Source organism: Brassica napus, chromosome A8 (genome assembly GCF_020379485.1).
Source record: "Brassica napus cultivar Da-Ae chromosome A8, Da-Ae, whole genome shotgun sequence".
NCBI lineage: Eukaryota > Viridiplantae > Streptophyta > Magnoliopsida > Brassicales > Brassicaceae > Brassica > Brassica napus.
The window spans coordinates 16,721,442-16,744,198 of NC_063441.1; the positions used below are offsets into that span (position 1 = coordinate 16,721,442).

At 35.5% G+C, this 22,757-nt stretch overlaps 3 protein-coding genes and 1 long non-coding RNA gene across 4 annotated transcripts; 3 read left to right on the forward strand and 1 right to left on the reverse strand.

Annotated features, from left to right (window-relative positions):
* Positions 1-2,080: 2,080 nt before the first annotated feature.
* Positions 2,081-3,941, forward strand: LOC125577094. Its single transcript, XR_007315402.1, has 6 exons — positions 2,081-2,520; positions 2,713-2,794; positions 2,890-3,006; positions 3,092-3,244; positions 3,342-3,487; positions 3,559-3,941. It is a non-coding gene; the product is annotated as an uncharacterized LOC125577094 (long non-coding RNA).
* Positions 3,942-6,609: 2,668 nt separating this feature from the next.
* Positions 6,610-7,143, reverse strand: LOC106361394. The gene has a single exon (XM_022690624.2). It carries the CDS (start codon positions 7,141-7,143, stop codon positions 6,610-6,612), a length of 534 nt encoding a protein of 177 aa, XP_022546345.1.
* A 1,942-nt stretch (positions 7,144-9,085) lies between these two features.
* On the forward strand, positions 9,086-10,061 carry LOC106359935 (EPIDERMAL PATTERNING FACTOR-like protein 2). Its single transcript, XM_013799554.3, has 3 exons — positions 9,086-9,478; positions 9,565-9,599; positions 9,679-10,061. Exons 1-3 carry the CDS (start codon positions 9,370-9,372, stop codon positions 9,940-9,942), a joined length of 408 nt encoding a protein of 135 aa, XP_013655008.1. The 5' UTR covers positions 9,086-9,369; the 3' UTR covers positions 9,943-10,061.
* A 10,448-nt stretch (positions 10,062-20,509) lies between these two features.
* On the forward strand, positions 20,510-21,954 carry LOC125577095 (classical arabinogalactan protein 9-like). Its single transcript, XM_048737843.1, has 2 exons — positions 20,510-21,059; positions 21,237-21,954. Exon 2 carries the CDS (start codon positions 21,237-21,239, stop codon positions 21,618-21,620), a length of 384 nt encoding a protein of 127 aa, XP_048593800.1. The 5' UTR covers positions 20,510-21,059; the 3' UTR covers positions 21,621-21,954.
* Positions 21,955-22,757: the final 803 nt, after the last annotated feature.

Consider the following 22,757-nt stretch of genomic DNA (forward strand, 5'->3'; position numbering starts at 1 on the left):
AATTAAATTATCTTTTTTAATTATAATTTTTAGATTTTGGATAATTCAATATTCTATTTTTAATTATATAATTAATAATTTTATTTAATTAATATTTAGTTATAGAATTTATGTTTTTAACTTTTTACTTAAAGACTTTTTCAGATAACAATACAATATATACATAAGTTATCGTTTTTTTTAAATTATATTTTCAGATTTTTATAATTCTTACTATTCTTACTATTAATCAATTATCTAATCAAAATCAATTAAATTTTGTTCTTATTTTTTAATTTATTTATACATTTTATTATTAAGGATTAAACGATATTAACCACTCTAACTTTCAACGTGAGAACTCCATTGCGAAAATTTACTTCGCAAATAATAGTTTTAAATTATGTAATTAAAAAAATTGTTTGATTGATATTTAATTATATAATTTATGTTTTTAACGTTTTACTAAAATACTTTTTCAGATAACAATACAATATATATAAAAATTATCTTTTTAAATTATCTTTTTAGATTTTGGATAATTCAACATTTCTGTTTTTAATTATATAATTAATAATTTTATTTAATTAATATTTAGTTATAGAATTATGTTTTTAACTTTTTACTTAAAGACTTTTTCAGATAACAATACAATATATACATAAGTTATCTCTTTTTTAAATTATATTTTCAGATTTTGGATAATTCTTACTATTCTTCATAATAATCAATTATCTAATCAAAATTAATTAAAATTTCGTTTTTATTTTTTAATTTATTTATACATTTTATTCATTAAGGATATAAACGATATTAACCACTTTAACTTTCAACGTGAGAGCTTCATTGCAAAAATTTACTTCGCAAATAATAGTATATATATTTTTGTTTTTATTAAGTCAATTTCATCAATTATTTAATTTGATTACAATCTAATAGTACTTTCTTTCTGACAGCCTTATACAGTTTATATTTATTTTTTCAATTGATCCCTTATATGTCTTATGTTTTAATTAAATAATGCTTTCTCCGTTTTTAATAGATGACATATTATGATTATACGTATTAATTTAGAAAATATTTAATTGTTAGATTTTTTAGATAAAATAATAATTAATTATTTATCTAACCACAATTTAAAAAATAATAAAATAGAATGTATAATATCATTGGTCATATTACACTAATTGTTAATAAAGTTTATAAAAATTAAGAACATTATCTATTTTAAAATTAAAAAAAGAATCTCTAAATTGTCAAGTATTAAAAAAGGAAGAATTAATGGTTTAGTGATTTTCACATGAAACAGAAACATGTTGTTTTTACATGGATTATAATTTTTTTAATGTAAGGAACATATATTTATCCTCAGCATGAGTGTAATTATCGTCTATCTGATTAATTTGTTTGTTCGTGTAATTAAAAATAAAATACTGTTTTAGTTTAATTTTAATAAAATATGACTTTAAAACGTCTAGAACATTGTGGTTAAGAAGTAAAGATGGATTTGGAACGCCAATATATTTTAAGTTTGATTTATGTGTTGTGCGAAATTAAATCGCATTACTTATAGATATTCATACTAGTATTAATCTTTGTTTTTTGGTCTATTTGCATATCCAGCTTAAAAATATATACGCAAACTGAATTTAAAAATAAATAGCTTAAACTTTTCCATAAATTTGAAACAATTCCTTGTTAATAACGAAAAATGCACTTTAAATAGAGATAGAAAATGAAAAAATTCTAACGCTTTTGACTTCAGTTCACATTAGTCATTTTTCTCTACATTCAAGCGGTCTAATAATTATCAGTTTATAATACTGAAATATATATTTATTATAGATTAATTTATTGAGTTTATTAACTTTTCTTCTAAACTTAAATTCACCTTTCACTGAAAAAACTTTATTTTTCTATTTACTATCTATACTAATAAAGTAGCCCAGAAACTCTCCTCCTTGAGCCACCTCAGCAGAGGATGTTTTAAAATTGGACACGTGTTCCCTTTTTTTATCGAACAACAAATTTACTCTTTCTTTCTGTTTGGGTTCAAGATATTTGATTGTTTACTGGGCCAATTCAAAAGATATCCAGACATGACCCATATTATATTAGGGTTTTAATCTGCATCGCCCCTATCGAGCTCTCTCCTCCTTCCTCGCTCTTCGTCTCCTGCAAACTCAGACCCCCATCTTTGTAACGTCTCCCGTTTCTGTAATTCATCTATTTTAACCTCATCATTTACTTCAAACCCACTACTCATCCCACTCTCTCTGAATTAAACAGCTTCATTATCATCAAAGGTTATCGCTTGAAGCTCTTCTCTATAAATCGGTTCCTTCCCTGCGATGAATAGCTGCAGTTCTACGAAATCCCTAAGTAAAAACTTCATCAAGCTTCGATTCCAGCAATGGCTTCTTCCTACACGATTCATGAGATCGGTCTGTGTTTGGTTCGACTTCTCCGATTTGAGAGGCTCGGGATGTCAGGAGAGATGGCGAACTGATGAGTAGCGACATTCTTTTCCTGGATGAGAAGGTAACTCCGGCGACATCAGTCTCTTTATTACATCTTATATCGATTAAATCATTGCTTGAAATTTGATTACTTTTTTCTCTGAAAACTTTTCTATCTAATCATGCTCTCGGTTATGAATTCTCCCAACTGCGATGTGTGTCTTGTGTCTCCAAAGAAACGTACCAGCGTCTAAACTATCTTTCCTTTACACAGGGCGGTTATTCCTCAATGGGACTTTTGGAACCGACATCTACTTCGACACTGAGACGGATGCGGAAAAGGAGCACTATGCAAAGTAAGAAACTCAACTAGAAATATTAGATAAACATTTAATATACCCACATGAATTCGCTGAACTTTGTTTTTCCTGTAAATTAATCCTCTGTTTAGGTTTTTTGGAGATGGCTCAAACCAGACAGCCTCTTCATCAAAACTGATTCATGCTCAGAAGATAGACCCCTCACTGTCTCTGAGCTTAACCAATCTGTCTTAACAGCTGATCCTCAGGTGATAGAAAGATATATATATATATATATATATAATTAATCTATCAAATGTCTCACCTATGTTTAAATATTCTTACTGGTTGTAGATAATCGAGTTCCTCTGTACTGCCAAAGTAATACAGTCTGAAAAAGGGGGTGTTATATTGGCAGCAGTGGATGTTCTCAGAAGGTTGTGAAGGAGATTTCTTCTTTCACGTGCTTTTTTTTTGTGATAACACAAGCGCTATGGCTTCCCCCAGGTAAATCTACTACTCCCAAAGTTTCAGAAACATAAATTCAACTTCCACATATTCTCGCTACTGTTGTATTTTGTTTGCTAAACATTCTCGACTACAGGTACCATGTGGAACTATCTGCAGCAGATCAGACAGATGATGCTCTATTTGTTGCTTTTGATATGGAAATGGTTAAGTTGACCAACATTCAAACTTGAAGAGCATCCCAAGACTCAGCGTGCACCACTCCCAGACTTTGTAGGCGATGTGAGTTCGTTGAACTGAGAGTTATATCTTAGAAAGTTATATAACTAAATTAATTGATGGGTTGTGGACAGGGTGATCAACATGAGCAAGTCCAGAATCCAATAGCAAGTATGGTCCCTGCTGGTAACAGTAGCACTGTTGTTGAGATCGTTGATGATTTGGCAGCGAAACTTGGTGAAACTACAGATGTGAACCATCAAACTCCCTCATCTACTGTACCAGAAGGGGGGCGTCCAGCATCAAGCACACCACCTGTTGATCGATATGAGAGTGAAAAGAAGAAGCTACGGTTGGCATAGAGCCACCTGAGAGTTACAACCCACCAATACATTTACTTATGTATTGATGTCGTTCTTTTGCATTTGCTTTTCGTCTAGAGTTTTTGCAACTTCGTGTTTTTTTAAATAAAACTATGTGGTGGTGTTTTACTTATTAATGCAAGTTTTTCTCTTTATTACCTTCTAGGTTCTAATTAATTGACAAACACATATTATGCTTGAAAAATGAAGTCCGCTGCATGACTCAATGTATTTCATTAGTTAAATTAAAATTATAAGAATATTCATCAGAAACTATTTATATAACAGGCTACTAACAAGATCAAATACCTATATTACAGTCAGGAACGAGACACTTTCTTTCTTAAAAAAAACAAACATTGCCTCATACATATACATGAACCCTCCACGTATAAATTCCTACCTATTATGACAGAGTTAACTTAAAGAAACTCTAACTAACGTACATGTTAACTTACAGATATTTTCTTATAATACCTTGAATTAAAGCCGGCTTTATTGGGTCAATATAACACATTCGTGGGGACTGACATTCAATGCAACAATTAAACATGTTCAGACGTTTCTGCAAGGTCAAGTAGTTTTAGCTTCACAAAAAGAAGTTCTAAACTCATGCTCTGAATTTCTAAACTCATACTCTGTCTACTCTATCAAAAAACCAGAGCTATATTCATGGTGAGGAAGAAAGCTAAAGCTGAAGGCAAAACCGGAAATGGTGGATCTCAAGAAAACCAACCTATACCTCAAGTGTCCACTTCAGCTACCAATAAACCAAAGAAAAAACAAGTTTGTTGTATCCAAAATAAGATAGAAGGAATTTGACGAAAAGTTTACATCGGTTGTTTAACTTATATTCCTCCCTATGTAGCGTATGACCAGCGTCATCCATGACGACGCTGAGAATTTTCCACTCATAGTCTATCTTACATGGAAACGGAAGCGGGTACGTGGAAGCGGAAGCGTAAGGAAGCGCAGAAGCGAGATTTTTTAAAATATTAGGAAGCGGATACGTGTTGGAAGCGTATATCCATATATAAATATATATATATATACGTAAATTTTTTAAAAAATTAGGACTAAAAATTATATGATTAAAATTTGAAATAAAACATTTATTCATTTATAATAATTTTGAAATTATTTTATATTAAAACTGTAAAAATACACAAAAATTATGTTTACAAAAAATATTATATTAATTATTTTTAATACTTCATAAATAATTGACACAATATGTTTCAATATGTGCTATATCTTTGATAAAAAATCTCAATGCATAAAGATAATTTATAGTATTATTTTTGATATTTGTATATTTATAACTTAATATTCATTACTATTAATTTTTTTTATTTTATATAGATTAAAACTATGGTTTTATATTTTATTGATATACATTGTATTTTTTAAAAAAAACGGAAGCGTGATTCCAAAACGGAATCATAAGCTTCCAACAAGTTTTTAAAGAGAATATTTTAGAAACGTTTTGGAAGCGAGATTCCGCAAGCTTCCACAAGGTTCTGATTCCGATTCCGGTTCCGAAGCGGGAAGCGGACGTCTGATGAAGCTTCCGTGCAACCTAGCTCATAGTTGAGAATACAAATTCAGAGGAAGCATCCAGAGGTTATATTTATTTTAGGATCCACCTAACGCACAGTTTACTATTACAAATTATAAAAACCAATAACCTGCTTTACTCATGCTGCTTAAGAATCAGAACACATGATCAGTTGGAAGGAAAGCTCGGCAAGAACGTCAACTTATCCCCGCAGAAAAGCGTGGAGAGCAACCAAAACAAGGTATGTTCCAGTAAATTACTTTACACTTTGAAAAGGTATTACGTGCTCGACTAAACCAGAGCAGTCCATGGCTGTCCTCTAACTTGCCAAATCAGAACATTCTGATTGGATTTCCTTCTCATGATACTTATCTTAAACAAGGTAATGGATAAGTATAACACTTACAATTCTTGCTGACCGTATGACCTATCCTTCATTATTCACAATATTCCAAAAGAAAAAACAGTGAACGAAGCAAAAGTTCAAGCTCTCGGGCGAAAAGTAGAGCTGCAAAGAAAGGGACCAACCCTAATAAAAGTTTGTTCTCTTTTTAAACTCAGTATAACAATCATACGATTTATATATTACCGTACAAATTCACACATGTCTGATACTAATCCTTTGCTCTCTTTAATTTCACAGCAGTTGCATCTTCAAGTGCAAACACTCAAGGTATGAAAAAGAAAACACAAAACTTAACACTACCAGTTCCTGTAACAAGGATTCTTAAAGTGTTGTTATTTAAAATTGCAGGGAAGCTCAGACGCACACCTGTATATAAGTGGGATTTAACAATGATCTACTATTTACTCTTCTGGTAATAATTTTCAAAAAAAATTATATAAATATTTTTCTCATTTCGTAATAGTTTCGTTTCTCAGAATTTGTTTCTCACCAATAAAAAGGTGTTTTTTAGAAAAACAAATTACTTATATTTCGAATGATCCCACAGGATTACGGCGCAAGAAACACAGATCATACACGATCTTGGAATAGAAAAAAAATGTTAGTAAACCCAACCTACTAACTGTCAAAATAAAGGAAACCAGTAGACAAAAAAAGATATAGTAGAGGGGAGGTTTCTTTGCTCCCTAGATAAAAAGTCCAATTTTGCACACAAAGTACGCACCAATGCAGCCGCTGGACGAGATACCTTAGTATGCAGCCTTGAGTTTCTTTCCCTCCAAACCAAATAAAGAGAAGCTTGGAATGCTAGCTTGAGGATTAGATTGACATTCCTATCACAAGTTGGGTCGTTAATCCATCATAAACCATTAGGAAAGATCGAGGGTGGTGTGAGATGGAGTTTAGAGCAAAACAAAGACCAAACCTCCCTGCTAAAAGCACAATCGAAGAAAATATGTTGACGATTTTCGTCCAATGTGCCGTAGAGGAGACATGCCGGAGAGACGTCTATACCCGAGCACCTCATCCTATCTCGAGTTGGTAATCTGTCATGAGCTACCAGCCATGTTATGAAGGCATGTTTAGGAATCCTACCCTTGAACCACACTGATTTATGCCATGATACTTCAGTTAATTGATTATAGAGGTGATTGCACATGAGCGATGAAGAATAATTGTTAGCCGGAGCGTTATCTTCCACTTTCCATAAGAAGAAACCGTCACTCTCTAATGCAACAATCTCTGAAGGATTAGGCAAATTGTCCTTGAGAAAACCAATAATCACATTCCTAGACCGTGACGAATACAGCCACCATCGATTGTCAACAATAGCATCTCGAAACACTACTGATTCTGATAATTCGGTTGTCCTCGGGCCAAACTCTCCAGTCATGTTAATCAACGGTCCCAGCGAGGTCCAATTATTAAACCAGAAGCTCGCAGAAATACCAGTACCCAAATCACAGACCACAAAGGGACGAGCTAACGATCTAAGTTTGCACAAAGATTTCCATATCCAACTTCCGGATCTAATGGGATCAAGAATCCAGAAATTTTCATTTCCTATACATTAGGGACTGACTCAATAACCATTTTAGCCATTAGGGACTGATTCGATAACCCTTTTAGCCAACTTCGGTACAATAGAACTCAAAATTTTAGCCATCGAATACTTCCATATACTCTGAAAATTAAAAAAAAAAAACTCAAACATAAAACTTTTTAAAAGACAAAACGTTAATTAACTAAATCAAATTGTTTTAAATGCAAAAAAATGAAAATAAAATTTATTATTGCTTTGTCTACACTTGCACTTATACTTATGGTAACTATTTTTTATACACAAAATAACCATCAGCGCAAATAAACAAATTTACCTGCTGATTTCAAAAATAATTACAACTTAGAAAATCTAATATCCACTAAAAACAAAAAAAATTGCAGCATCAACAAAACATTTATTAATACAATAGACGACCATCCCAGACAACCATCCCGCGCGTAGCGCGGGCAGACCACTAGTTGTCAATAAAACTAGAAGGCACTAGTCTTTTGATTGACATTCTATAACATTATTTTTTTCTCATAATATTAAAGCTTAACTTGAAAGATTACAAGGTAGAATACGCCGGTAGGATACAGTTGCCGGCGGACTGTAAAGATTGACAATCTAACATAGCATAAACAATAATCAAGGCTCCACAAATAAAATTATTTCTTTTAGTTTGAAAACATACGGCTATAAATTTATAATCACATTCAACCAAGAAATAAAAAATGTTATGGGCTTGTGGGTTTAGCCCAGTTTGTGTTTACTGTTGGAAATACCAATCCATTGGGTCTTTAGAAATTGGTAATTAACCCATTTTAGGCCCATATCGTGTTTAGACAGTCATGGTCAGCTCTGTGTGCCAAACACATAGAATGGGGTTGAAACTTGTTATGACATGACACTTAAATATTTTGGTAAAATGAGATTTCAATTTGTCACAAAACATGACATTTCAATAAATGTGGTAATATATTTCCTTAACCATTGTATATTCGACCTGCTATATTAGTCTATAGTTACTAATTATCGGAAATTAACACATTTTTAATAATTTACTTTGTAATACATACGACACAACCGACATGTTTGATGTTGATAAAAAAGGAAAATGTTTAACAGCGGTTAACTGAACGTATCAATTGAGTATATAATTGTTTTAAACTTTTGATCATTGGAATAAGAAATTGGGCAGAGTGAAATCTGTTGACAGGTTTACATGAATACCATTTCAATATATTTAACATTCTATATATATATATGTACAATATTTATATAAATATTGTGAATATGTTACTTTTGGTTAGAAATTAGAAGAATGCGAAAAGGCGAGGAAGCACGGCATTGGTCGGTCAGGTGAGATGGGGTCCTTTATACTGCTCCAGTCAGTCTATTACCCACAAGAAACCGAAGGACCAGAAATTAAAAAGCAACTCAATTTTTTTCAATTATTATAAAAAGAAAAATTGTCGTCTTATTAAAAACTTTTATTTTGTTATAAAAAAATTAACTTTTTCTTTGTTAACATAAAAAACTTTAATTTTAATTTTGGCTCTCCTATGTTTTAATGATATTTTTGCTTAAGTATTTAATATTTTAGCTGTTTTTTAACGTCAAAATTAATTTTGATCCTGCTCTTTTGTACCTACGTAATTTCTTTTTCACCTGATTCTTGTTTTATTGGACACATGTAGACATACCTATCAAACTATACATACACATCATAATCTGACTCTCGTTAAATTATACATCAGGATATTATTTAAAACGATATAAAATATGGAGGTCCCGGTATATTTTGTATTTTTCTTCTTCAAATCCTGTCTTTCTATACATATCTTTGATGATGATGTGATGATACAAAAAAGTATAAAATAATAACCATATAAAAGATTATATATCTCATGTCAAGTCATATAAAACTCTTACGTGCATATATATCCGTGCGTGTAGTATAGTTTAAGAAATTTTATTTTCCCTTTAAAGGGTAGTCGTCACTTTCCTATTTCTTTTCTACTTACAAAGATCTTCCTCTACACATCAATAAGCAAAGAGATAGAAAGAGAGAGAATGGCGTTGTCGATCTTGTGTCTGAAAATGGCGTTGTGCAGCAAAATGTCAAGCTGTCTACTGATGTTGCTGATTCTTAATTCGACCCATTTCAGTCTAATGGCTAATGGTAAACGAGTCAATGTCACATTTCCATATTTTAAAACAAAATTTCCAAAATCTTAATTATTCTATTACTTCTAATGACATTTTCAGGTAGACCAGAGCCAAACTCGCGTGAATTCATTAAGGTACACTTCTTAAACCTCCTGTTTCTTTTTCCTTCCAATTATGTTGATTTTTAAAATGCCACTAATTTTGTTTGGACAGAGAGGAGATCATGATCAGAAGATGGTGATGAGAGGTTTAATAGGATCAAATCCACCAAGATGTGAGAGAGTGAGATGTCATTCGTGTGGTCACTGTGAAGCAATTCAAGTTCCTACTAATCATCAAACAAAGCTTCACTCTCCTTCTTCTTCTTTTTTGTCCTCTGAGATTACTAATCTTGATTACATCAGAGGAGAAGACACTACTAATTATAAACCCATGAGCTGGAAATGCAAATGTGGTAACTCTATCTATAACCCTTGAAGAAATTTATTTACTTTTATGTACAATTTTTCTTTTTCTTTCTTTGTTGGGACAAACTCAAAAATCTCTGTGTACATATATATGTTTTAGTTTCTGATAATTCTGCGTTATTTTGATTATAATGATGTTTACATATATTGGTTAACAAAAACACAGAGATGAATAAAATTCTGCGTTATCCAAAAAATGATTTGCTTTTATTTATACAACTATTATGGCTTCTGATTTTACAAAAAAAAAAAAGTGAAAGTAACCTTTAAATATCGACAAGTGATATAGTATTGTATTGTATTATTTAACAAAAAAAAAAGATATAGTAGTATTGTATTAGAAGAACACGCATTGTGAACAGAACGCACGGAAATCTATTTTCATGATGATTCTGACAAATACCAATTTTATAGATGAAAGCTACATCACACGTACGTATGCATTATATAAAATACATTATGCATATGAGATTTATATTTGGAAATATTGTTGGCTTATTTAATAAAAAAGCAAAAGATTGTTGGTTTAATAAACAGTCATAAATACGTTTGGGTACATACTACATACATCGGATATATGATGCGAAAAATGAATAAGATGATGAACAAATAATCAGCCGCTCTGCTGTCGTCAATAACGATTATGTCATCACATTGATTTTCGGGTTGAATTTAGTGAATACTGGTAATTTTCTGTGTCCCTGGTACTTGTTTGTGTAGAGTTCAGAGTTTACTTATATATATATATATACTTTTTTTTTTTTGCATACAGAGTTTCCTTATATTTATTTGTAAGAGCGAGTTCTTGAACCGAATTTTAAAAATTCTTATATGCATATTTAAGAATAATTAATAATATATTTATATTTTAATATTTGGACTATTTAGATAGCTTAATTTTTATTTTTGACATCTCTTGTGGAAACATGTTCTCATATTTTCTCTTTTCATAATTTTATTACTATTTTTAGAGATATCTTGAAACTACAATGAAGATATCCTAACTACCATGCCTTTTATATAATAAAACATTAAATTCTTCGGTTTCAATACAATGGGTCTGATTGGTTGCAGCTGTGATTTTAGTTTTTTGCTGTAGAATTTATGCTGTGTATTTTTTTGCTGTAGCTGTAAGATTTTTGTTGTGATTTTGTATGTTATAAAACTCACAGATTTATTAATAAGTTTCTAAAGCACTGTTATTTTGCTGTGGAAATATTAGTGTCTACAGCCAAAAGAAAAGGAAAAAAAGAAAAGCAGCTGTAGGTTTCAAAAATTTAAGCAAAGCTTGATTGTTAAATATTGTGGCTGTAGAAATATTTTTTGCTATCCACAGCAACCAAAGCACTAACCAATCAACTTCAATAACATCTTTATATTTTCTAAAAAGAAAATTAACTTTTTATTTAATAAACATTAAATTCCTCGGTTCCACTACAATAACATCTTTATATTTTTCAAAACGAAAAAATCAAAGAATCAAGAAAAACAGAACAAAATCTATATAATATAATATCTGTTTTGAAAAGAATGTCACTTTTTATATTTTAGAGAGATGAAAATGATTAAAATGTATTTGTATCCTTACTAATTATACTTATTAACTAATATTATTTAAGATAAATAGAATTATTTATAAAATTTAATGAATAATTAACAGTAATTTAAATTAAGTATAAATTGCATTAGAATTTTAAAACAACACTGTTTGTATAACAAAGTATCAATATAACATTTTTGGTAAAACAGATGAGTATATTTTTGGCTTGTTTAGCAGTATCAGAAAACCTAATTTAAAAATTTAATCAATGTACAACAATGGTATAATATATATAATAGTGTATAAATTGAAACATATATAAAATGCAGAAACAGTTTAAAAATTTTAGAGACTATAAATAATTTGATAAAAATTGAATAATTTGTTTGAAAAATTGGTAGATCAATGGCTATATGTATTAACGCTTAAAATTTTGAGAATCCGAAACTAATATTTTATTTGGCTATCATCACCAACTTTGATAAAACGTAAAATCAGCATCATATAGTTATTATATCTATGTTAAGTCAATGATCATTTTCTATTTATATGCTACAAGTTATAGCATGTCTTTCGTTTCAGTCCAATTTAGCATTTGGAATATCTGCATAAAACATGTAGAAATTAGAATGAAGTTTGGACAAAGCCTATTATTCATAAAGAAAATTGATGAGTGTGTGAGGTGATGGGATTGATCATATAGAAAGACGAAGGGAAGTGACAAAACAAAAGAGAGAAGATGTGTGTTTGTGTCTGTGGGGTTTATTAATTTCACAAATCAAGCAAAACAAGCAGTCTTGTTTCTTTTTTTTTTCCCAATTAGTTTTATTAAAAGGCCAAGCCCAGTAAAACATTCTGAATTACAAAACAAAAGCCCAAAAACGACGGGCACAAAAGCGGAAAGGAAATGGGCTAGGCCCAAACTTCTAAAGACCGGAACTACCGCCCCAAACGTCGACACCATCGATACCATCGTGCCCACGTGTCTAAATCACAAACCCGGAAGACACGCGTCACTCCATCTCTTCACCTTCACAACCACCGGCGACCTCAACGGCGTTTCACCGGAATCACCCCTGAACCATCATCCTTCATCGCATCCGGAACACACCGGAGCCCATGAGCTACATCCATCTTCACCGCAACCGCATCAGCTCGTGTCTTCTTTATCAGAGAGAGTCAATCGCAAGAGCAAGATCTCATCCACCACCATTCGAGCATACACAGAGCAAAAGCATCGCGCAGACCATAAAACAACTTTCATCGGAGAGCTTCTCTCGTTCTACGACGAGAGCTCAAGCCACCGAATCCAACTCGACACCGCAATAAGAAGAACAAATATAATGACACAACCCTAAAACAGATCTAGAAAAAACAAAACCGAAGAGGCAAGGAGAGGAAAACCTTCACCCCTCGGGGACCAAACCGGAGACCATTGGAGCTTTAGAAGCCTCCACCTTCCCGGGATCTTTGCCGGCGACGCGAAGCTGAGAAAGCCTCCACCTTCCCGGAACCTTAGTCGGCGACTACAGAGCTATAAAAGCCTCCATATCCCGGAGCAGATACTGAACTCGAAAGCTGGCTGTCACGTCGAACCATCGTCCTACCTCCTCACCGCGAAGCCAGAGGGAGATGAGTTACCGCCGTTCAAAAACCCCCCACGAGCGGCCTTTCCCGGAGCAAAACCCTAGCCCAGAACCGCTAGTATATCGGAGCGAGACCACAGATCGGAGCACACAGTCAGAGGACTGGACTGAATAAACCAAACGGGAACCTCCGGCGCCGGCACGCGCTCGGACGCGCCACCGGACGCCGGGGTTTCCTACACACACGCTCTCTCTTCTCTCTTCTCTTGTGGCCCGCTTTGTAAGTTGATTCTTATCAAGCAGTCTTGTTTCTATCTACTGTTTTCCTTTGAATGACTTTACTTGCTCCATATTTTCTTTGTTTTCATTTATCACTCAATAGTTGAATAATACGAATATAGTTGGAAATCGGTGGAGACCTCCACCCAAGTGTCAATCAGAGTCAGTACAGTTCTGCCACAGTGCTACTGATTTAACTAATCTTCTGAACGACAACGCCGCTCCAAACATTTTATATGGTAACTTATAAATTATTCATTAATACGTATATAATTTTTGTGAACATCTATTATACTATTTATGACTGTTATTGAATTATATGGCATTGTTAAATAGATTATGTTGCGAACTGATCATGTTACAACGGAGAAATAAACCCTAATGATTTTGTTTCAATTGCTCAGTTAATTTGCAATTTTCTATGATCGCAAAACCATAGTTCAATTAATGAGTTTCTGTGGTAAACGAAGAATTTAACTTTCGTTAATTCCTCACTCAGCCTTTCTTAATAAAGGGATACTTTTTTTTTGGTAAAAATGTTAAGATTTTATACCATTTTCAGATTTTTGACAGAATTTACATAGACACTAGTAGCAGAGAAATTTAAACTAAGCAACACAGGGGAAGAGAAGAAAGAAAGCAACATAAAGAGACCTAAGAAACAATCAGACAATTTTAACTCATAGAACTAAAAAGCAGAACAGAGGCTAGAGCTTGACCAAATGAATGCATTGCCAAATGGAGATGATATCTTTGATGATATATGAGACCACGCTGCAGTAGAAATTGGCTTGCCCGCTAACGCTGCTCCAAATGATTGATACCATTGCCGGACAGCTTTGCACTCCTCAGTCGACGAACTTCAAACCTGCAAACCACCACCGGTAGTAGGAGACTGAGCTTCGAGAACTCCAACCACGACTCTAACCAGAAAGCTCTAGCTGCGCCCACTGGGCAGTCCCACCAAGATCTCTAAGTGTTACTATTATGTGGTTCGACTTCAGAAGTAATGCGAACCAATGCAAAAACCAGGTGCAGTGAGAGCCACATTCCGATGTTGTTCTTCCAAACCTACAATTTAGACCAAGGATACGACCACCATTGCGAACCAAGCGACCCAACAATGGTGCTGGGATGACATATCCAAACGTGAGGCTCCCTCGACGAACCAACCCTCCCATGACCCACAGGAGACTGAGAGACGCCGCCTCACGCTAAACCCGAGAACCGGACCTAGCTCCAAAAGCAACGTCGAAGATACGCCAACGTGGGAGAGCCGGTGAGCACCTCCGACGTACCGGAGAGGAAGAAACCTCCATAAATGAATAAGCGATGCATAACTAACATCAAAAGCGGCGAGGACAGAGATGGAAAAGCCAGAGCAACCACCGGAGGAGACCGAGGAACAGGTCATAGACGGCCCGCCTCAACTCCAAGATCGGCAGTAGCACACGAACAACACGACGGCAGTAGCTACTACACAGCAGCGAACACAACCATGGTCATGTCTCCAGAGAAACTCCGAAGCCCGACAAAACCGGAGAGAGAAGGAGGTCCCTGCTACTCGACGACGAGTAGACCAAACCACCGACGACGCCGGAAAACTCCTCACCAACCCGAAGCAAGACACCAGGCCACCGGATCTTGAGAGAGCAGTCATCCACACTCGACCACGCGCTCCCACCACCACAGGAGAAAATAGATCTAGAAATTTGAAAACCTAGATCTACTCCACGCTGCAACCCCAAAAGCCGATTTCACCGCCAGTACACCCAAGAACCAACCTCGTCTTGACACCACCACTCCGCCAAGCTTAACCGAAGGTCACCCACCAAGGTAGAGATCCCTTCGTTCCTGCTCAGCTTCATCGTCAACAGGGCCAGAGACATATCAGCGGCTGGGATGGACTAGCGAAGAAACAAGAGAAGAAAAGAGGAAGAGAAAATACGCCTCCGGCGGCGGAGGGCCACCGGAGCAACCGGAAGAAAGATAGAGATTTGGGAGAGTTTAGAGAGAGAGAGTTTAGAGAGAGAGATAGTTTCTCTTAATTTTTCACGACTAATGACATAAAGGGATACTTTGGTTCATGTGATTAGTGTTTCATGTCGCAAAAATGTTTTTGCTCTCTAATATCAATATCTGTGTACGGTGTACCGCCGATAGATTTCAAAATGCGACCTCCATAAATGCTTATTAAATTTGAGAAAATTACATTTTTTGTTTTGTTTTTAGACGATTGATTTCACATATCGCACTATCAATGAAGCCAATAAAAAATACGTGACAAAACGAAAAGACACAAAATAAGAGACATAGAGGAGGAAGAAAAATGAGTTTCAGAACATAAAATACTTTGCCCATTCCGATCTCTTTTTGTTATGTTTCTTAGTTAACTGTTTTGGCTATCTTCTCTCTGTTGCATCACTTCCCTGGAACTATGGATGGAATACCAATGTAAGAAAAAAGTTTTAGAGCATCTTCAATCTATAACACTATTTTAGTGTCAAAACTACACTATTTTGGTGTAATTTCAACACTAAAAAATGTTCTTCTCCAACCACAACACTAAACTTCACACTAAAAGTTATTTTATAATATTATATGTATTTAATTTTTTATTTATCATTTATTTAATTGTACAATTTATTAATAAAATAAATGAATAGTGTTTTAATGGAGTGAATAGTGTTATAGTGTGGTGAATAGTGTCACACCAAATTTGATGTAAAATTATAGTGTGACACTAAAATAGTGTGATTTTTGTAGTTGGGTTGGAGAAGGTTTTAGTGTCAAAATCACACTAAAATAGTGTTTTGGAATTGAGTTGGAGATGACCTTAGACCATCTCTAATGCTACTCTATTATTTTCTCTATATTTCACTTTAAAATAGAGTAACTCTATTATTGAGTTGGATTTGCACAAACACTACAAGAAAACGTAGCAGTAACAATGGTATTTTACGAGGAAATTATTTCTTCGTAAATTTACATAAGCTTTACAACGCTATTACGACGCGACATGACTTCGTCGTAAACTCGATGGTAATTTACGACGAAATGTATTCGTCGTAAAGTTAATGTAAGTTTACGACGAAAGTACGTGGAATGCAAAATAGTTGTAAACGTTACATCGACATTACAACGAATCATGTTACCGTTACATAAAGGTGAAAACGTGTATTGAAAGTGCTTTAACTTACCTAAGTTCGTTGTAAACGCGTTGTAAATTTTCCATGTAAAATCCATGTAAAACTTACCATATTTCTCTATATATATGTCATTTCCCACAACTCTCTTCCTCACAACACACAACTCTCTTCCTCACAACACACAACTCTCTTCTTCTCGAACCACCAATTACTATTTCGAAGATAACGATAACGAACATGAGTCATTCGTCTGTCTGCCAATTCAGTAGAGCGATAAGGAGAAAATGGAGGGAAGTGAAGTTGGTTTATACTTGAGTGAAACCTCCGACCATCGTCAAAGGTTCCTCTCAAGTACAAACCAGCTGCACTTCCGTCCACTTTCTCCTTGTCGTTCCACTGAATTGGCAGACAGACGAACGACACAGGTTCCTTATCGTTGTTTTAGAAATAGTAATTGGTGGGGTAACAACGCAATTACGACGAAACCAAATTTCGTCGTAAACGCCATGTAATATTACGACGTAAGTACGTCGAAAATGAAATTTTACATCGATATTACAACGAATCATGTTACCGTTATATTTAGGTGAAAAACTTATCGAGTTTCGTTGTAAAGTCGTTGTAAAAAAACTATGTAAAATCCATGTAAACTTTCCCTTGTAAAATCGTTGTTATATTTCAACTACCCAACTCGAAAATTTCTCTATATATATGTCATTTCCCACAACTCTCTTCCTCACAACACACAACTCTCTTCCTCACAAGACACAAACGGAAAAAAAAAATTTAAAAAAAAATAGTAGAAAAAATGGTCGGTGGCGGTAGTATTTACGAGTTACGAAGTTGGATGTATTTGCACAAAGATTCCGACGGGAGAGTGACGAATGCATTTCTGAACGGGCTAGAGACATTCATGCACCAGGCGGGCTGTACACCGATCACGCAGGAAAGCGGTAAGATGTTCTGCCCCTGTTCAAAATGCAAAAATTCGAAATTTGCACGTAGTGAAACTGTATGGAATCATTTAGTAAACAGAGGATTTACACCACAGTATTACATTTGGTATCAACATGGAGAGGGTTATGGGGGAAATGAAGCTAGTAGTAGTAATGCTAATTTTGAGGATGCTCATCATAATGAAGAACCGAATCATGTGCATAATGAATATAATTATCATCAAGAGGAGCAGATGGTAGATCATGATAGGGTTCAAGATATGATTAGTGATGCATTTTTAGAAACAACTACAACAATAGCAGATGGAACTGGAAATGTAGAAGAACCTAATTTGGATGCAAAAAGATTTTATGAAATGCTAGATGCTGCAAATCAACCAATCTACACTGGTTGTAGAGAAGGTCTCTCTAAATTGTCTCTAGCAGCTAGGATGATGAATATTAAAACGGATCATAATTTACCTGAGAATTGCATGGATGCATGGGCGGAGTTGTTTAAAGAGTATTTGCCAGAAGACAACGTGTCTGCTGAATCTTATTATGAGATTCAGAAATTGGTTTATAGTCTTGGGTTACCCTCGGAGATGATTGATGTTTGCATCGACAACTGCATGATCTACTGGAAGGAAGATGACAAGTTAGAAGAGTGTCGATTCTGCAAAAAACCACGATTCAAACCGCAAGGCCGTGGGAGGAATAGGGTACCGTACCAAAGGATGTGGTACCTACCAATTACAGACAGATTGAAAAGATTATATCAATCTGAGAGGACTGCTGCGTCGATGAGGTGGCATGCCGAACATGTCCAGAGAGATGGTGAGGTTGCACATCCATCAGACGCAAGAGCGTGGAAACATTTCAACAAGGTACACGGAGATTTTGCTACAAATATTCGGAATGTCTATCTTGGGTTATGCACCGATGGATTTAGTCCATTTGGAATGTCTGGTAGACAATATTCTTTGTGGCCAGTCATTCTTACGCCGTATAATTTACCGCCGGATATGTGCATGGAACAAGAATTTCTATTTTTGACCATATTAATCCCAGGGCCGAAGCATCCAAAACGGTCTCTTGATGTTTTTCTTCAACCGTTGATAGAAGAGCTAAAGCAATTGTGGTCAGAAGGGGTGAGGACGTACGATTGTTCCTTGAAAACCAATTTTACGATGCGAGCAGTTCTGATGTGGACGATAAGTGATTTCCCTGCTTATGGGATGTTGTCTGGCTGGACAACACATGGAAGATTATCTTGTCCGTATTGTCTTGGATCCACGGATGCTTTTCAACTGAAGAATGGTAGGAAGAGTTGTTGGTTTGATTGTCATCGTCGGTTTCTTCCACTTGCCCATCCGTACAGAAGAAACAAGACATTGTTTCGACACAAAAAAATTGTCAGAGACAGTCCTCCTCCATATCTCACCGGCCAGCAGATCGAAGCGGACATTGATTATTACGGAGCTCAGGAAACAGTTAAGGTTGGAGGAAATTGGCATGTTCCTGGAAATATGCCTGATGGGTATGGTGTATCTCACAATTGGCATAAGAAGAGTATATTTTGGGAGCTACCGTATTGGAAGGATCTTCTCTTACGCCACAATCTGGATGTCATGCATATCGAGAAGAACTTTTTTGAGAACATCATGAATACATTACTTAACGTCCCTGGGAAGACAAAAGATAACAAAAAGTCAAGGATGGACTTACCTGTGTTACGAAATGTTATTAATTTGATTCCTTTTAAAATATACAGCCATCGGAGCATTTTTCAGAGATCTTAGCACACGTACGTTCAAAGAAGAAGTCATCGAACAACTTCATCAGAACATTCCGATCATATTGTGCAACCTGGAGAAGATATTTCCTCCTTCATTTTTTGACGTCATGGAGCATCTAGTTGTCCACCTACCGTATGAAGCATTGCTTCGTGGACCTGTTCACAACGGATGGATGTATCCGTATGAGCGACAGATGAAACATTTGAAGGGGAAAGCAAGAAATCTTGCAAAGGTAGAAGGTTCAATAGTTGCAGGGAGTTTGACAGCCGAAACATCTAACTTCACATCATACTACTTTGCTCCAACTGTTCGTACGAGAAAAAGAGTTCCTAGAAGATATGATGATGGTGGAGTACCGACATCATATCCAATTGATGGTGTTCCTGACATTTTCTGCGAAATTGGACGGTTTGGTGGTAAAACGAAAGAAGTATGGTGGTCATGTGAAGAAGATAAACATAGTGCCCACACTTATATTCTGCTCAACTGCGAGGATGCAATGACCCGTTACTTTGAAAGGTAAATTTTTTGTGAATGTTAATTATATGAATTGAAGTTAATTATGTATGATTTGATTATTTGTTCAATTTGCAGGATGTTTGTATCTCAAGTTGAAGAAGCAATACCAGGAATATCTGCAACTGATGTGGATACACGTAAAGATAAGCACTTTGTCAAGTGGTTAAAATCACAGGTAATATATCTCATACTATTATATTAATTAAGTAAGTGTTTAAGAATATATATATGTTTTTTGCAGGTTGATTATGACGATCCTTATTATCCCGTATGGTTTCATGAATTGGTTCAAGGTCCAGTTGCAAAGGTCACCACATCACCTATGTATTTCACACGAGGATTTACCTTTCACACATACGAGTATGGGAGACATCGGGCAACGAGTAACTACGGAATATGTGTGAAAGGTGAAACAGACTTTTACGGGATATTGCAGGAGATTATTGAAGTGGAATTTCCGGGGTTATTGAAGCTAAAATGCGTCCTCTTCAAATGTGAATGGTTCGATCCTGTTGTGAACCGAGGGATTCGGTATAACAAATTTGGTGTTGTGGATGTCAATTTTGGGAGAAGATACAACAAATTTGAGCCTTTCATTTTAGCTTCACAAGCCGAGCAAGTTAGCTTCCTTCCTTATCCTCGGCTTCGAACTTCCGGGATAAACTGGGTAACTGCTATCAAAGTTACACCTCGTGGACGCATTGTCGTTGGAGAAGAACCGCCCTTGCAAGAAGAAGACGCTATCACTGAAGTTGAGGTACCAGAACAACCAACTGATGAAATCCTTTTGATCGACCCGCAAAACTTTCAATATGAAGATATTCCCGAAGATGCGACAGATGAAGCACGTGAAGACGAGTTCGAGAGAAGCGACGATGATGATTGTAATGATAGTGATGAGAACGAAAACGATTTAGAGTGATGTAATATATGTATCAAATGTTGGATTTCTCTATTGTAACATTTTCTAAAAGAAAGAGTAAGAAGTAGTATGATATAAGATATGATGTTAGATGATATGTCACTTTGGGGTTTAGGGATTTCATTCTCGGTGTTTAGGGTTAAGCGTCGTAATTTCGTCGTAAATGGAAAAACGCGGGCCTGGTAATTTCGTCGTAACTCGAAAAACACGGGCCTGGTAATTTCGTCGTAAATTAAAAAACACGGGCCTGGTAAATTCGTCGTAAATGGAAAAACGCGGGCCTGGTAATTTCGTCGTAAATTTACGTCGATTTTACGACGAATCCTAATCTATATAAGGGGACGCCGAGAGCGAGGCTGCCTCGCTCATTCCTCCCAAATTCCTTTGCTCTCTCTAAGGTAAACTCTCTCTTCTCTCTCTCTTTTTTTTTTTTTTTAAATTAGTTTAGGTGATTAGTTAGGTAACGGAATTAGTTTAGGTGATTAGTTAGGTAATTAGTTTAGGTGATTAGTTAGGTAACGGAATAATATTTTTATTATGTCGTAACTGATAAAATTTATTTTAATTTTTTTTAGATGGCTCCTAGAAGAAAATCCAGAGCACCTAGTTATAGAGATTTGTTTGGCGACGATGGTTCCGGTACATCTTCTTCCGGTCCATCGTCTTCTGGTCCATCATCCTCCACCGCAGTTCCAGACTCTCAGCCTTCTCAGAGAGTTGCTTGGAGTCCTCCTCCACCGCAGATGCCTCCACCGCAAATGCCTCCACCGCATATGCCTCCACCTCCTCCTCCAGCGGCTGCACCTGAGCCTGTCCCAGAAGGTGCAGTTCATCCGGATTTGCGTGTGCCTTCATATGCCCCATTCGCGAGATATACGGTAGAGGATTTGCTTGCCCAGCCCGGACGAGAGGGTTTGGATGTTCTAGACCCCGATAGACCCCGAGGAACTTATTGGTAAGTTATTAATTTTTATTACATAAAAATTTAAAATATTTTTATTTTCTAACGGTTAAATTGTTTTCCTTTCAGGTTTGGGGCTAATAACCGTGTTGGCCGGAGCGTTTCGAAAACGATTAAGGGTTACTACGACGGGGCATATCCGAACTGGAGCAAGACTCCAAATCACGTTAAGATCACGTGGTTTAAAATGTTTGCGGTAAGATTTTTAAATTTAATTAAATTTTAACTTTTAAATATGTATATATTTTTTAAATATTATTATTAATTGTAATTTTTTCAAATTTTTTGTGTTTCAGCAAAAGTGGCATTGGTCTTTGGGAATCACCGAGATGGTGAAGGCGGAATTCGTTGCAAAAGCAAAGATCCGCCTCTGCAACACAGTCTCCGATTGGAAGGACAAGTGGGAGCTCGACGGGTATGAGGGAAAGCCCACTGAGCTCACGACGGATGTGTGGGATGGCCTCATCGCCTATTGGAAGCACCCGTCTTCGATCAAAAAGGCCAATTCGTGCTCGGCTTCTCGAAGAACGAAGGATAAAGATGGTAATTTGCCCATGCTTCACAGAACCGGCCAAAAACCACATGCAGGCATCCGTCTAGACGTTGTAAGTTTTGTTTTTAAATATTTATTTTAAAATATTCAATTAATATAACTTTTAATATTTTTTTTTGTAGTTGGAGAAGACGGGAGTCTTACCATCTCTGTCTGACCTATTCAAGATGACTCACGCCACATCCGACGGAGTTTTTGTGGATCCTGCATCAGAGAAACTCGCTCAAGCAGTGGCTACTCGGATTGAAGAACGGGAGACGCAACTAACTCAGGAGTCTCCCGATGGATTACCCGTCACATTGTCCACCGAAGAAGCCGACCGAATCTTCGAAGAGGTAGTACAACTAAAATTTTTTTTTTCATTATTTTTAATAACTATATTAATATATGTTTTAATTTTATAGCTGGCTCCTAGAAAGAAGGGCCGAATAGTCGGTATAGGCTCCGTTAACCAAGTTGCAAGGGCAACTTCGTCATACACTTCGAGACGGGATGAAGAGACTTCTCAGATGAAAGCTCGAATGGATAGCCAGCAGGTTCGTTTAGACTCTCTTGAGGATTTGCTAGACGTGATGGCCGTGG